Source organism: Oncorhynchus tshawytscha, linkage group LG23, assembly GCF_018296145.1.
Source record: "Oncorhynchus tshawytscha isolate Ot180627B linkage group LG23, Otsh_v2.0, whole genome shotgun sequence".
Taxonomy (NCBI): Eukaryota; Metazoa; Chordata; class Actinopteri; order Salmoniformes; family Salmonidae; genus Oncorhynchus; species Oncorhynchus tshawytscha.
In genome coordinates, this window is record NC_056451.1 from 26,695,767 (window position 1) to 26,711,398 (window position 15,632).

Sequence of the window (15,632 nt, forward strand, 5' to 3'; positions counted from 1 at the left end):
GCATAAGGAGAGAGACAGAGAAAGAGAGAGAGAGAAAGAGAGAGGGCGTTAGTATCCTAAAACACAAGAGTTTGTGTCTTCGCAAATCTCTCACACACACACCAGCACACACACCTCTGTAAGCTGCAATAACTCCGCCTCCAAGGTCTGCAAGCGCTTCTCTGTGTCTTTTGATTGGACGACCACCTCGTCACGGGCCAGCTTGGACTCATCCAGCTCACGAAGCACCTCCTTCATCTGAACCTGAGAGAGAGCGAAAAGGAGGGTTGATTAAATATGGTTTTCTGTAAGGTTCTGTGCTGGGACCCTTACCGTTCTCATTATAGCTGTGGTTTATATATCAGTTAACTGCACAGCATCTAATCTCAGACCGAGCAAGCAGTATTAGAAAGAAAGAGAGAAGGGGGGTGTAGCTTACCTGCAGTCTCCGTAGCTGCCTAAGCCCCTCCTCCCTGCCGCGATTGGCTGTCTCCACCTGGGCCTCAGCCTCCTGTAGCTCCGCCTCCAGCTGCTTCTTGACGGACATGGCCTGAGAGCGTTGACTCCTCTCCTCCTCTAGCTGGGTCTCCAACTCCCTCACCTGGAGGGGAAGGAGAGAAAGAGAAGAGGAGAGGAGGATGGAAAGAAAGGGAACAGCAGAGAAAGAGAGAAGTTTAGCATCTAATCCAAATGAATAACTGTCTCCCCATATTCAGGCTTGATACACTCCTCTTCTTCTCTCTTCTCTCCATACCTGTTTGTTGAGAGACCTCCTCTTCTCCTCTCCTTTCTCCTCCTTGGTGCTGATCTCTCTCTCAAACTGGGCCCTGAGGGCTTGGAGGGTGACCTCGAGCCTCAGCCTGGAGTTCTCCGCCTCCCCCAGCTCCTCCTCCAGCTCCTGGGTCTGAGTGCGCAGGGACTCTGCCTCTGTCTCCAGGGCCCGCCGGGAACGCTCCAACTCATGCACCTGACACAGGAGGAGAGAAATGTGTGAGATAGATTTTCACTCTGTAATACAAATACACACATTCTCACACATTCTCACACACTCACACACACACACACACACACACACACACACACACACACACACACACACACACACACACACACACACACACACGTACATTCTTCCCCACGTCATCCTGTTGATTGACTAGTTGTTCCATGTCTATGCGGAGCTGCTTGTTAGATCTCTCCAGCTCGTCCCTCTGATCTTGGGCCTCCTGTAAGTGTGGATGGGAACAATGAAGTATCAACACTCACTATTATTTAGATGAAGATGAAAACAACTTTTTATGCTGATAACTGGATAATAATGTGTGTAGTCACTCCAGTGGTACCTGCAGGGCTCGTGCCAGTGCCAGGGAGCGTGTCTCCTTCTCTCTACTGTCTGCCTCGGCCCTGTCTCTCTCCTCAGCCAGCCGGGCACTCACCGCCTTCTCCTCTGACAGGCACTGAGGGGGCAAAGGGCAGGGGTTACATCACGGGACATTATGTCATTATGGTTACCTCTCACCTTTAACCTCTAACCCCCGAACTCTGACCTGGTCAAACTTCTTCTGCCTCTTCTCCAGGGTGGTGCAGTTCTGTCTCTCTCTCTGCAGGGCCAGGGTCATGTCCTCTATCTCTTCCCTCAGCCTCTCCCTCTGACGCTCCACGCGTTCTTTCTCCTCTTCCTTCTGTAGTTCTCTCTGGACGGTCTGGTCTAGGTCTCTCTGCAGTTTCCTGCGCGTCTCCTCTCCTGCCTCCACCGCCCCATTCACCTCCTCTGACTGCCTCCGCAACTCAGCCAGCTAGAGGGAGAGAGGGAGAGAGGGAGAGAGAGAGAGAGAGGGAGAGATGGTGAGGAGGAAGATAGACTTACTGTAGAAGACAACTCAACATGTTTTATATTATAATCTAGAGGAAAGTTTTTTTTTACACAATGATGATTACCTGCTGAGTGTGAGTCTGTATCTGCCTGGAGAGATCCTTGGCTCTCTCCTCTTCCTCCTCCACTCTCTCCATCAGTCCATTCCTCTCCTCCTCCAGAGCTCTCACCCTGGAGCCCAGAGCCAGCTTCTGACGAGTCTCATCCTGAAGTAGCTCCTGAGAGTGAAAGCAGGAAAGTGATCACGCTCTCCGTAGCCGATGTGAGTAAGACCTTTAAACTGGTCAACATTCACAAGGCCGCAGGGCCAGATGGATTACCAGGACGTGTACTCCGAGCATGCGCTGACCAACTGTCTAGTGTCTTCACTAACCACCATAGTCCCTGTGCCCATGTGTCTCCCTGACCACCATAGTCCCTGTGCTCAAGTGTCTCACTGACCACCATAGTCCCTGTGCTCAAGTGTCTCCCTGACCACCATAGTCCCTGTGCCCAAGTGTCTCCCTGACCACCATAGTCCCTGTGCCCAAGTGTCTCCCTGACCACCATAGTCCCTGCGCCCAAGTGTCTCCCTGACCACCATAGTCCCTGTGCTCAAGTGTCTCCCTGACCACCATAGTCCCTGTGCCCAAGTGTCTCCCTGACCACCATAGTCCCTGTGCCCAAGTGTCTCCCTGACCACCATAGTCCCTGTGCACAAGTGTCTCCCTGACCACCATAGTCCCTGTGCTCAAGTGTCTCCCTGACCACCATAGTCCCTGTGCCCAAGAAGATCAAGGTAATCTGCCTAAATGACTACTGACCCGTAGTACTCACATCTGTAGCCATGAAGTGCTTTGAAAGGCTGGTCATGGCTCACATCAACACCATCATCCCAGAAACACTAGACCCACTCCAATTTGCATACCACCCCAACAGATCCACAGACGAAGCAATCTCTATTGCACTCTACACTGCCCTTTCCCACCTGGACAAAATGAACATCAATGCTATTCATTGACTACAGCTCAGCATTCAACACCATAGTGCCCACAAAGCTCATCACTAACCTTAGGACCCTGGGACCAAACACCTGCCTCTGCAACTGGATCCTGGACTTCCTGACGGACCGCCTCCAGGTGGTAAGGGTAGGTAACAACTCATCTTCCATGCTGATCCTCAACATAGTGGCCCCTCAGGGGTGTGTGCTTAGTCCCCTCCTGTACTTCCTGTTCACCCATGGCTGCATGGCCAGGCATGACTCCAACACCATTATTAAGTTTGCCGATGACACAACAGTGGTAGGCCTGATCACCGACAACGATGAGACAGCCTATAGGGAGGAGGTCAGAGACCTGGCCGTGTGGTGCCAGGACAACAACCTCTCCCTCAACGTGATCAAGTCAAAGATGATGATTGTGGACTACAGGAAAAGGAGGGCCGAGCACGCCCCCATTCTCATCGATGGGGCTGTAGTGGAGCAGGTTGAGAGCTTCAAGTTCCATGGTGTCCACATCACCAACAAACTAACATGGTCCAAGCACATCAAGACAGTCGTGAAGAGGGCACGACAAAACCTATTACCCCTCAGGAGACTGAAAAGATTTGGAATAGGTCCTCAGATCCTCAAAAAGTTCCACAGCAGCACCATCGAGAGCATCCTGACTGGTTGCATCACCACCTGGTATGGCAACTGCTCGGCCTCCAACCACAAGGCACTACAGAGGGTAGTGTGTACGGCCCAGTTCATCACTGGGGCCAAGCTTCCTGCCGCCCAGGACCTCTACACCAGGCGGTGTCAGAGGAAGGCCCTAAAAATTGCCATAGACCCCAACAACCCTAGTCATAGACTGTTCTCTCTGCTACTACACGGCAAGCGGTACCGGAGCGCCAATTCTAGGTCCAAAAGCCTTCTTAACAGCTTCTACCTCCAAGCCATAAGACTGCTAAACAGGTAATCAAATGGCTACCTGGACTATTTGCATTTACCCCCTTTTTTTACACTGCTGCTACTCTCTGTTTATAATCTATGCATCGTCACTTTACCTCTACCTACATGTACATATTACCTCAATTACCTCGACTAACCTGTACCCCTGCAGATTAACTCGGTACCGGTACCACCTGTATATAGACAGATTATTGTTCTTTAATTGTTGTTCTTTAATTTTTTACTTTAGTTTATTTACTAAATATTTTCTTAACTCTTATTTTTCTTAAAACTGCATTGTTGGTTAAGGGCTTGTAAGCATTTCACAGTAAGGTCTTGATAGGAATTTTATGAATAATGACTAAACAATATCTACATTTAAATAGAACTATAACTAATTGAACTCTACCCTGTTTTACAATATCTTATGAATAATGTTAGTTCATAAGGAAGGAATTATGTAGCATGAACAAGGAGTAATGAAACATAATTATTCACCATTCCAACTAGGTTGGGGAGGAAATGGGTTGTGGGTTTTTAAGTAAGCAAAAAGGGTTGTTAACCAATGGTTGAACTGACTCAACTCAGCTCTGGGATGTTTAGATAAGGCAGTGAGTGCCTCCCTAGGTTTTCGTTATCTGGAACTGTCTTCTGAATAGTGATGGATAATGGTGAGACTTCAGAAGTTAATCTTGATGTGTGTGGGTGTGCGCTAGGAGGTTGGTATAAACTTTTGAACCTGCTTTGTCCTGGTCGATAGGAGGAAGGATATTTTATAACCTATGACGTCATATTTTGTATATAAACTGTTGTTTGTGGTTCCATGGCAGCGCGCTCCGAGAATAAATACTATTATATAATTTGGATAAGACTGGTCCCTGTCTATTTTATACAAATAAGAAACTTACAAATTCTTAAAAACAGACAGAGTGTATTTAATTAATGAACACATACAGGAATTATGAAAGTCCTGTGACAGGTCTACTACACCTGTTGTATTCGGTGACTAAAAACAGAGGATGAAGGAGTTGGCAGTGTGTGTGTATGTGTGTGTGTGTGTGTGTGTGTGTACCTGAGCGTCGTGGAGCTGGCTCTCCAGGCTGCTGACCTCCTTGTTGAGACGGAGCGACTTGGAGTCAGAGGAGGAGAGAGAACTAGAGAGGGTCTCCATCTCAGACTGTAGCTTGTGCAGTCGCTCCTCTCTCTCCTCCCTCTCTCGGTCGGCCTGTGCGAGGCGTGCGGTCAGCTCCTGGAGTTGGCCCTCTGCCCTCTTGCGGCCCCTCTCACTCTCCATGCGGCCCCCCTGCAGGGACTTCAGCTCTGAGGCCAAGCTCCCCCTCTCATCCTCTAATAGAGTCTTGGCCTTCTCTAGGGACTGACGGGCCTGGGGAGACCATATAACATCAGGAATTACTACATACCATACGCATAGAAACACTACGTTACAGACGTCTCAGTGACCAGTCTACAGAGAGAGAATAGCATGCAGGAGTCACTACAGACACTGTACTGTGGAAATAACACACGCAATATGCACAGAGAGTCACTGCATAGGCTACATTCTGTGTGTGACTCACCCGCTTGCTGTTGTCCAGTTGTTCCTGCAGGTTGTCTATGGCAGAACAGTGCTTGACTCTGAGCTCTGAGAGCTGGGCCTCGTGACGTCTCGTCTCCCCCTCAACACACCTCTGGAGCTCCCCCAGCTCTGCCTCTCTACGAGACCTGAGTTCCTGCTGGGCCGCCGTGGTGTCCAGTGTGTCTTCCAGCTCTGTCCTCAAGGCCTCCAGCTCCTCCCCCAGGTCTCTCCTCTGTTTCTCTGCCCTCTCTCTCATCCCTCGTTCATTCTCCACTTCCTCCTTCAGCTCTGACACCTGAGACATGGCCTCTCTCAGAGCCCTCTGAGCCTCAGTCCTTCGTGCACCCTCCTCCTCCAACCTGGGAGAAAGAGAGAGAGAAGTCAAATATGGTGCTCTGCAAGGCACTGTACTGGAACCGTTTCGATTACCATTATCGAGAGAGAAAGCAGTTTTGTAACACTATGCAAATGAGGGGGTTGATATTTCTACTCTTCTCAAGGTGTGTGAATATACAGTATAGATTTCCTCTCACCTCCCCTGTAGGGTTGTGATATCTTTCTCTCTCTGAGCCAGGGTGCCCCTGAGTTCAGCGGACAGTAGTCCCAGGTCAGAGAGCTGCTCCTGGGCTTCCACGGCTTCTCCCTCCATCCTCCTCCTCCACTTCTCCTGCTCCAGACGACCCTGCTCCTCACGCTTCAACCGATCTACAGGAGCGAGGGGGAAGAAGAGAAAGAAAATAGAAAATAATTCATACCAGGACAAGTATCTGAAACAGTGTTGAGTGTGCAGCAAGTTCATCAAATGTATGTCAAAACGTTAAGTATGCATAACAAGTGCCATCAGTTAGGAACAATCTTTACCTTCCAGGTCAGCAATGACTGCTTCCTGTTTGTTTTTCAGTTTGTTGAGACTCTTGGTCTTCTCCTCTTCCTCGGTCAGTGAGTCTGTCACCTCATTCAACCTCTCCTCCAGGTGCTTCTTCTCCTGAGAGACAGACGCAACATGGATAAATGAAGTTCCAGCTGAGTAAACCCTGGGTTAGTAAGCTTCTATAAATCCCTTCAGTCCTGTCCAGCTGAGTCAACCCTGGGTTAGTAAGCTTCGATAAAGCCCTTCAGTCCTGTCCAGCTGAGTCAACCCTGGGTTAGTAAGCTTCTATAAATCCCTTCAGTCCTGTCCAGCTGAGTCAACCCTGGGTTAGTTAGTAAGCTTCGATAAAGCCCTTCAGTCCTGTCCAGCTGAGTCAACCCTGGGTTAGTAAATCCCTTCAGTCCTGTTGAGTCAAAATCCCTTCAGTCCTGTCCAGCTGAGTCAACCCTGGGTTAGTTAGTAAGCTTCTATAAATCCCTTCAGTCCTGTCCAGCTGAGTCAACCCTGGGTTAGTTAGTAAGCTTCTATAAAGCCCTTCAGTCCTGTCCAGCTGAGTCAACCCTGGGTTAGTAAGCTTCTATAAAGCCCTCAGTCCTGTCCAGCTGAGTCAACCCTGGGTTAGTCAGCTTCTATAAATCCCTTCAGTCCTGTCCAGCTGACTCAACCCTGGGTTAGTAAGCTTCTATAAATCCTTTCAGTCCTGTCCAGCTGAGTGAACCCTGGGTTAGTCAGCTTCTATAAAGCCCTTCAGTCCTGTCCAGTTGAGTCAACCCTGGGTTAGTTAATAAGCTTCTATAAATCCCTTCAGTCCTGTCCAGCTGAGTCAACCCTGGGTTAGTTAGTAAGCTTCTATAAAGCCCTTCAGTCCTGTCCAGCTGAGTCAACCCTGGGTTAGTCAGCTTCTATAAATCCCTTCAGTCCTGTCCAGCTGAGTCAACCCTGGGTTAGTCAGCTTCTATAAAGCCCTTCAGTCCTGTCCAGGATGAAGTAAGTGTTACAGTTAAATGCGGTCCTGGGTTTATACTGTAGCCAGTGTAACTATGGTTACCTTGCTGAGGCGGTCTCTCTGTTCTCCAGTGCTCAGCATCTCTGTCTCCAGACTCTTGACCTTGGTCTCCAGGGTAACCTTCTCCAACTGGAGGCGCTGTCTGGCCGACTCCTCCTCCTCCAACTGTTCCTCCAGATCCTGAGGAGGAGAGAGGGAGAGGGGAGAGAAGGAGGGAAATGGGAGGAGAGGAGGAGAGAGGGAGAGGGGAGGAGAGAAGGAGGGAGAGGGAAGAGGGGAGAAGAGAGGGGAGGAGAGAAGGAGGGAGAGGGAAGAGAGGAGGAGAGAGGGAGATGGGAGGAGAGAAGGAGGGAGAGGGAAGAGAGGAGGAGAGAGGGAGAGAGGGGAGGAGAGAAGGAGGGAGAGGGGAGGAGAGGAGGAGAGAAGGAGGGAGAGGGGAGGAGAGAAGGAGGGAGAGGGGAGGAGAGGAGGGAGAGAGAGAGAAGGAGGGAGAGGGGAGGAGAGGAGGAGAGAGGGAGAGGGGAGGAGAGAAGGAGGGAGAGGGGGAGGAGAGGAGGAGAGAAGGAGGGAGAGGGGAAGAGAGAAGGAGGGAGAGGGGAGGAGAGGAGGAGATAAGGAGGGAGAGGGGAGGAGAGAAGGAGGGAGAGGGGATGAGAGAAGGAGGGAGAGGGGAGGAGAGAAGGAGGGAGAGGGGGGAGAGGAGGAGGAGGGAGAGGGGAGGAGAGAAGGAGGGAGAGGGGAGGAGAGGAGGAGAGAGGGAGAGGGAGGAGGAAGGAGAGGAGAGGGGAGGAGGAGAGGGAGGAGAGGAGGAGAGAGGAGGGGAGGGGAAGAGAGAAGGAGGGAGAGGGGAGGAGAGGAGGAGAGGAGGGAGAGGGGAGGAGAGAAGGAGGGAGAGGGGAAGAGAGAAGGAGGGGAGGGGAGGAGAGGAGGAGAGAAGGAGGGAGAGGGGAGAGAAGGAGGGAGAGGGGGAGGAGGGAGGAGATAAGGAGGGAGAGGGGAGGAGAGAAGGAGGGAGAGGGGAGGAGAGAAGGAGGGAGAGGTAGAGAGATGAAGAGAAGAGGAGTGACAGAACATTAGAGAGACTGAGAGATCCAGTTATTCAGCAGAGCCTCTCATCTAAAGTTCCAAAACAATGCTGCTCTCTTCCTCATTATCATGTGCTTCATGTCTCCTTCTCTGTCTTCCACTCTCCCACTGTCCTGTACCGTCACGTGCTGCTGCATCTTCTTCTTCTCATTGGTCATCTGAACGCCCCTCTCCTCCTCCTCCTCCAATCGTCCCTCCAGCTCCCCCAGGATTTCCTCCAACTCCTGCTTCCTGCTGACCAGTCTGGCCCTCATCTCCTCCGCCTCAGCAAACAGCTCCGCCTCCGCCTGCAGCTGGTCTGTCAGCACCGCCTTCTCCTCCATCAGCTAGGAACCAGGGATGAGAGGGGAGAAAGGGACAGGGAGGTAAGTGTTCTGGTCTCTCTACCTGCTGGTGCTTTATTATCAGATGTGTTGTACACACAGAGAGAGAGAGAGAGAGAGAGAGAGATACAGAGAGAGAGAGAGAGAGAGAGAGAGAGAGAGAGATAGATAGATAAAACTCCAGATAGATAGATGGACCTCTAGATAGATAAATAGATACACCTCCAGATAGATAGATAGAGAAACCTCCAGATAGATAGATAGATACACCTCCAGAGAGATAGATAGATACACCTCCAGATAGATAAATAGATACACCTCCAGATAGATAAATAGATAAAACTCCAGATAGATATACCTCCAGATAGATAAATAGATAAACCTCCAGATAGATAGATAGATACACCTCCAGATAGATAAATAGATACACCTCCAGATAGATAGATATATAAACCTCCAGATAGATAAATAGATAAACCTCCAGATAGATAGATAAACCTCCAGAAAGATAAATAGATAAACCTCCAGATAGATAGATAAACCTCCAGAAAGATAAATAGATAAACCTCCAGATAGATAGATAGAGAAAGGAAAGGTATGTTACCTGTATGTGCTTCTTGTCCAGATCAGTGTAGTCCTGTTCCACTCTGGTCAGGTTGTCTTTGGCATTCTTAAGCTCCGACTCCCGCACCTGGATCTCCTCGTCCTGACGAGTCACCTGCAGCAGAGGCTTCACCTGGGGGGCACGGGTCAGAGGTCACAGGTTAGGTCACATACCTGTGCTAGAGTGTGTATGTGTTTGTGTGTGTGTGTGTGTGTGTGTGTATGTGTGGGTATATATGTGTGTGTGTGTGTACCTTGGTGAACAGCCTCCACCATTGCCAGTTCCTGAGTTTGAGGTAGGCAGCACAGTTCCTCTGCATCACTCTCATAGCACTCAGCTGCTGCTGCTTCTTCAGGAAGGCCCTACAGAGAGAGTCAACACAGAGAGAGAAAACACAGAGAGAGACAGAGAGAGTCAACACAGAGAGACACAGAGAGAGAGACAGAGAGAGAGACAGAGTCAACACAGAGAGACACAGAGAGAGAGACAGAGAGAGAGACAGAGTCAACACAGAGAGAGAGACAGAGAGAGAGACAGAGTCAACACAGAGAGACACAGAGAGAGAGACAGAGAGAGAGACAGAGTCAACACAGAGAGAGAGACAGAGAGTCAACACAGAGAGACACAGAGAGAGAGACAGAGAGAGAGACAGAGTCAACACAGAGAGACACAGAGAGAGAGACAGAGAGAGAGACAGAGTCAACACAGAGAGAGAGACAGAGAGTCAACACAGAGAGAGAGACAGAGAGTCAACACAGAGAGAGAAAACACAGAGAGAGACAGAGAGAGTCAACACAGAGAGACAGAGAGTCAACACAGAGAGAGAAAACACAGAGAGAGACAGAGAGAGAGACAGAGAGAGTCAACACAGAGAGACACAGAGAGAGAGACAGAGAGAGAGACAGAGTCAACACAGAGAGAGAGACAGAGAGTCAACAAAGAGAGAGAAAACACAGAGAGAGAGACAGACAGAGAGAGTCAACACAGAGAGAGACAGAGAGAGTCAACACAGAGAGAGAAAACACAGAGAGAGACAGAGAGAGAGACACAGAGTCAACACAGAGAGAGAAAACAGAGAGAGAGAGAGAGAGTCAACACAGAGAAAGAAAACACAGAGAGACAGAGAGAGAGACACAGAGTCAACACAGAGAGAGAGAGACACAGAGTCAACACAGAGAGAGAAAACAGAGAGAGAGAGAGAGTCAACACAGAGAAAGAAAACACAGAGAAAGAAAACACAGAGAGTCAACACAGAGAGAGAGACAGAGAGAAAACAGAGAAAGACAGAGAGACAAAGAGTCAACACAAAGAGACAGAGAGAGTGAGTCAACACAGAGAGAAAGAGTCAACACAGAGAGAGACAGAGAGTCAACAGCGAGAGTCAACAGAGAGAGAGACAGAGAGAGTCAACACAGAGAGATAGACAGAGAGACAGAGAGTCAACAGAGAGAGAGTCAACTCAGAGAGAGAGACAGAGAGAGAGACAGAGTCAACACAGAGAGAGAGACAGAGTCAACACAAAGAGAGAGACAGAGAGAGTCAACACAGAGAGAGAGACAGAGAGAGTCAACACAGAGAGAGAGACAGAGAGAGTCAACACAGAGAGAGAGACAGAGAGACAAAGACACACACTAAAACACACCTGCGTGCGAGGAATCCTCGGGCAGCGCTCTGGAAGCGTATGATGGTGTCAGTGATCTTCAGGTCTCTCTCCTCCTCCAGGTGACCTAAGACTCCAGCCCTGAAGAACACTTTGCTCTGCCCAACTCTGAACAGGTTACGGTCCAGCTCCAACGCACTGATCTGGAGACAGAGAGAGGACGGATACAAAGTTGAAATCACGTCCATATATGCATGTGCTTCAACACATAGGGCCCTATGTTGGTAAAAGACAGGACAACTTAGCTGTTCAATGGGACTCACCATGAGTTCACAGGCCTGCTTCCCGTCCATGAAGGTACGAGGGATAGCATTAGGAGTCAGGATCTCATACCTACAGGAAGAGACAGAGAGACTGGGACTGTGTTCTCTACATGACAACGTCAACTGACAGGCGAATGTGTGTTTCTGTGGCTGTGAGACAAATGGTTACGATAGCCATCATTGTGGATGTTAAGTGTTCCCTCTACTACACACACACACACACACACACACACACACACACACACACACCCCTGCCCCATGTTACCTCTGTCTGAACTCCTGGAAGGGGATGCGGTTGGGGAAGCCCTGTCTGCAGATACGGATCCCCTCTAAGACTCCATTACACCTCAGCTGGTCCAGAACAAGATGGGGAGTCAGCTTACCAGACTGACAGACAGACAGAGAGAGAGAGAGAGAGAGAGAGAGACTTCACAAAATGGGACAAACACCAAATTGAGACTCTGCATGCAGAATTCTGCAAAAATATCCTCCGTGTGCAACGTAGAACACCAAATAATGCATGTAGAGCAGAATTAGGCCGATACCCACTAATTATCAAAATCCAGAAAAGAGCTGTTAAATTCTACAACCACCTAAAAGGAAGCGATTCCCAAAGCTTCCATAACAAAGTCATCACCTACAGAGAGATGAACCTGGAGAAGAGTCCCCTAAGCAAGCTGGTCCTGGGGCTCTGTTCACAAACACAAACACACCCCACAGAGCCCCAGGACAGCAGCACAATTAGACCCAACCAAATCATGAGAAAACAAAAAGATAATTACTTGACACATTGGATAGAATTAACAAAAAAACAGAGCAAACTAGAATGCTATTTGGCCCTAAACAGAGAGTACACAGTGGCAGAATACCTGTCCACCGTGACTGACCAAAACTTTTGGAAAGCTTTGACTATGTACAGACTCAGTGAGCATAGCCTTGCTATTGAGAAAGGCCGCCGTAGGCAGACATGCCTCTCCAGAGAAGACAGGCTATGTGCTCACTGCCCACAAAATGGGGTGGAAACTGAGCTGCACTTCCTAACCTCCTGCCCAATGTATGACCATATTAGAGAGACATATTTCCCTCAGATTACACAGATCCACAAAGAATTCGAAAACAAATCCAATTTTGATAAACTCCCATATCTACTGGGTGAAATTCCACAATGTGCCATCACAGCAGCAAGATTTGTGACCTGTTGCCACAAGAAAAGGGCAACCAGTGAAGAACAAACACCATTGTAAATACAACCCATATTTATGCTTATTTATTTTCCCTTGTGTACTTTAACCATTTGTACATTGTTACAACACTGTATATATAATATGACATTTGTAATGTCTTTATTGTTTTGAAACTTCTGTATGCGTAATGTTTACTGTTAATTTTTATTGTTTATTTCACTTTTGTATATTATCTACCTCACTTGCTTTGGCAATGTTAACACATGTTTCCCATGCCAATAAAGCCCCTTGAATTGAATTGAGAGAGAGAGAGAGATGAAAGACAGACACAGACAGACAGACAGACAGACAGACAGACAGACAGACAGACAGACAGACAGACAGACAGACAGACAGACAGACAGACAGACAGACAGACAGACAGACAGACAGACAGACAGACAGACAGACAGACAGACAGACAGACAGACAGACAGAGAGAGAGAGAGAGAGAGATGAAAGACAGACAGAGAGACAGACACAGAGAGACAGTCAGACAGAGAGAGAAAGAGAGAGAGAGAGAGAGAGAGAGAGAGAGAGATGAAAGACAGACACAGAGAGACAGACAGAGAGACAGTCAGAGAGTGTAGGGTTATGATCTGTGGTTGAATATATAGTCTGTCTGTTTGAGAGATAGAGGGAAATCAATCAATAGCCTGGCTGTGTGAGCATCCTAACCCTCCCCTCTCTTCTCCCCCTCCTCCTCTCCTCTCTTCTTCTCCTCTCTCACCTTCTTCTCGTGGTTGGGGATGATACAGCGGAGGAAGTTCGGGTTGGTGTTGCGTAGTGTTGCCATCAGCTTGGTGAGGGACTCCTTGTAGAGCTGACCCACGGTCCTGAACATCCCCTTCTTAGTCTTCAGCCCCGCCCCGAAGTTGACCGGCCCACTGTTGGTGTCGTTGGACACCTGGTCCAGCCCTACGGGCCTCTCCACTACACGCAGAGGACGTCACAGTTAGAACAGCTCTGATTGGTGGGTTGGTGGTGGAGGGACCAGAGCTACAGACATGAGTTTGGCCAACTAGGTTAGAGATTTGGAACGGGCTCCATGTTGGTGGGAGAGGTTTCAGTTAACACTGTAGTTAGAATGCAAATGACAATGTTAGTGTCATGGGGGGCTTGGTGCCAACATGGAAGACAGTTTATCAAACTCTGTATATCTGTGGCTCTGGTTGGGGCCATTGTGATGCCAGAGAAAATGGAGAAACTAATATAGGGCTTTTTCAGGATCTGAAATGTTGCAGGAGGTTTCTCTGTGGTCAATGTTTCTCTGTGGTCAATGTTTCTCTGTGGTCAATGTTTCTTTGTGGTCAATGTTTCTCTGTGGTCAATGTTTCTTGACCATACTTGCTGTTTTGTAAAAACATGTGTAGCAAAACCGTTTGCAACTGTTTAAGTATTCTGAACGTAGCCCTGGTGAGGATGTGAGAGCAGTGCCTTGTGGTTTATGGAGCTTCTATAGAAATGAAGTGAATTCCTTCAGAATGTTGCAAAAGATTTCAAAAAGCAACGCATGAACACCAGACCATCACAGCACTGTCACTAAAAGCAAATCAACAACAACAACTAAGTACAAATGTAAAGTGAGATAAATAGAAAAGAGTTGAGTAAGAAATGTATACTCAAACAGAGTTGAGAAGTATTCAGAGGACAACAGTAACAACACGGTACTAAACATGACACTACGAACTACACCACTCACACACAACACACCAGTGGTCTACCAGGCACTAGGCAGAGGGGGGACGAGGGATGAAACAAGCAGACGTAGGAAGAAACCTACTGTCAGAGCCATTGGTCTGCAGTGTGGCATAGGAGTCAAAGAAATATACTCGAGGAAGAGTCTGAATATCTGAGGTAGGAGAGGAGGAAGGCAAAATGGGAAAAATGAGGAGGGACAGAGGGAGAAGAAGGTGGACAGGGGAGAAGAAGGTGGACAGAGGGAGAAGAAGGTGGACAGAGGGAGAAGAAGGTGGACAGAGGGAGAAGAAGGTGGAAGAGGGAGAAGAAGGTGGACAGAGGGAGAGACAGAGGGAGAAGAAGGTGGACAGAGGGAGAAGAAGGTGGACAGAGGGAGAAGAGGGGAGAAGAAGGTGGACAGAGGGAGAAGAAGGTGGACAGAGGGAGAAGAAGGTGGACAGAGAGGAAAGAAAGAGTGACAAGGGAAAGAAGAACAGGACAGTGGAGAAGGGAGGAGGGAGTGAGAGAATAGTTTGAGTTGAAGATAAACAGAGAAGGGAACGAGAGGGGAGAGAAAACAGTGAGAGGAGGGCAGATACAGAAAGAAGAGAAGAGTAGTAGAGAGAGAAATACAGCTGTTAGTTCATTCTGGGGAAGCAGTATTATGCTGTGAATCAAACAGATATGGGAGAATCCTCATAGGTGGATTTCACCTGTCTATTAGAAACAGTTAGGTCAGTGCCATTTCTGACTAACACTTTGATAAAGGGACCAAGTATGAAGTATTTGTTGACCCTGTGTGTGTGTGTGTGTGTGTGTGCGTCGTACCCTCTCTCCAGAGCTCAGAGATGAAGTGATCAGAAGACTGGTGGAGGAGAGACGCTATGTTGTCATTCAGAGGATCCATGTTCTTCACCAGCCAATCATCTGCCTTATAGTCCACCTGACAGGAGAAGAGAGAGAGTGAGAGAGAGAGGGAGAGAGAGACAGAGAGAGGGAGAGAGAGACAGAGAGAGAGAGAGGGAGAGACAGAGGGAGAGAGAGAGAGAGAGAGAGAGAGAGAGAGGGAGAGAGAGAGACAGAGAGAGAGGGAGAGAAAATTATCTTAACAGAGGAAATTATCAAAAGAAAATTATCTTAACAGAGAAAAATGTCCTCCTGTGTGCTGCCTATATCCCCCCACTAAAATCCCCATACTTTAACGAAGACAGCTTCTCCATCCTGGAGGGGGAAATCAATCATTTCCAGGCCCAGAACCGGACAAGAACCTGACACCCTCAGCACACAGGGGGACAAACACCTGCCTGCAAGTCACAGCATTCCCTCCCACATATGTCCCCCTAGGCACAACTATGACAACATAACAAACAAAAATGGGTCACAACTCCTGCAGCTCTGTCGCACGCTGGGTATGTACATAGGCAATGGTAGGCTTCGAGGGGACTCCTATGGTAGGTACACCTATAGCTCATCTCTTGGCAGTAGTACTGTAGACTAATTTATCACCCAGAGTCTCTCAGAGCGTTCACAGTCAGCCCACTGACACACCTATCAGACCACAGCAAAATCACAGCCTACT

General features: G+C 48.6%; 1 protein-coding gene across 5 annotated transcripts in view; it reads right to left on the reverse strand.

Annotated features, from left to right (window-relative positions):
• LOC112234897 (myosin-10-like) overlaps positions 1-15,632 on the reverse strand; it is a 71,016-nt gene that overhangs the window by 13,557 nt on the left and 41,827 nt on the right. For 4 of the 5 annotated variants that reach the window (XM_042305069.1, XM_042305070.1, XM_042305068.1 and 1 more), the window contains 21 exons: positions 14,882-14,996; positions 14,157-14,225; positions 13,104-13,306; positions 11,416-11,537; positions 11,151-11,220; positions 10,870-11,030; positions 9,481-9,589; positions 9,228-9,359; positions 8,420-8,626; positions 7,257-7,394; positions 6,199-6,322; positions 5,871-6,042; positions 5,339-5,696; positions 4,834-5,145; positions 1,918-2,070; positions 1,527-1,775; positions 1,323-1,436; positions 1,107-1,205; positions 734-946; positions 419-580; positions 115-243 (listed from right to left, as the gene is read on the reverse strand). In XM_042305069.1, coding sequence (XP_042161003.1) covers positions 115-243; positions 419-580; positions 734-946; positions 1,107-1,205; positions 1,323-1,436; positions 1,527-1,775; positions 1,918-2,070; positions 4,834-5,145; positions 5,339-5,696; positions 5,871-6,042; positions 6,199-6,322; positions 7,257-7,394; positions 8,420-8,626; positions 9,228-9,359; positions 9,481-9,589; positions 10,870-11,030; positions 11,151-11,220; positions 11,416-11,537; positions 13,104-13,306; positions 14,157-14,225; positions 14,882-14,996 — 3,411 coding nt within the window. The remainder of the gene's footprint in view (positions 1-114; positions 244-418; positions 581-733; positions 947-1,106; positions 1,206-1,322; positions 1,437-1,526; positions 1,776-1,917; positions 2,071-4,833; positions 5,146-5,338; positions 5,697-5,870; positions 6,043-6,198; positions 6,323-7,256; positions 7,395-8,419; positions 8,627-9,227; positions 9,360-9,480; positions 9,590-10,869; positions 11,031-11,150; positions 11,221-11,415; positions 11,538-13,103; positions 13,307-14,156; positions 14,226-14,881; positions 14,997-15,632) is intronic. The other variant, XM_042305071.1, reaches the window with a different exon arrangement.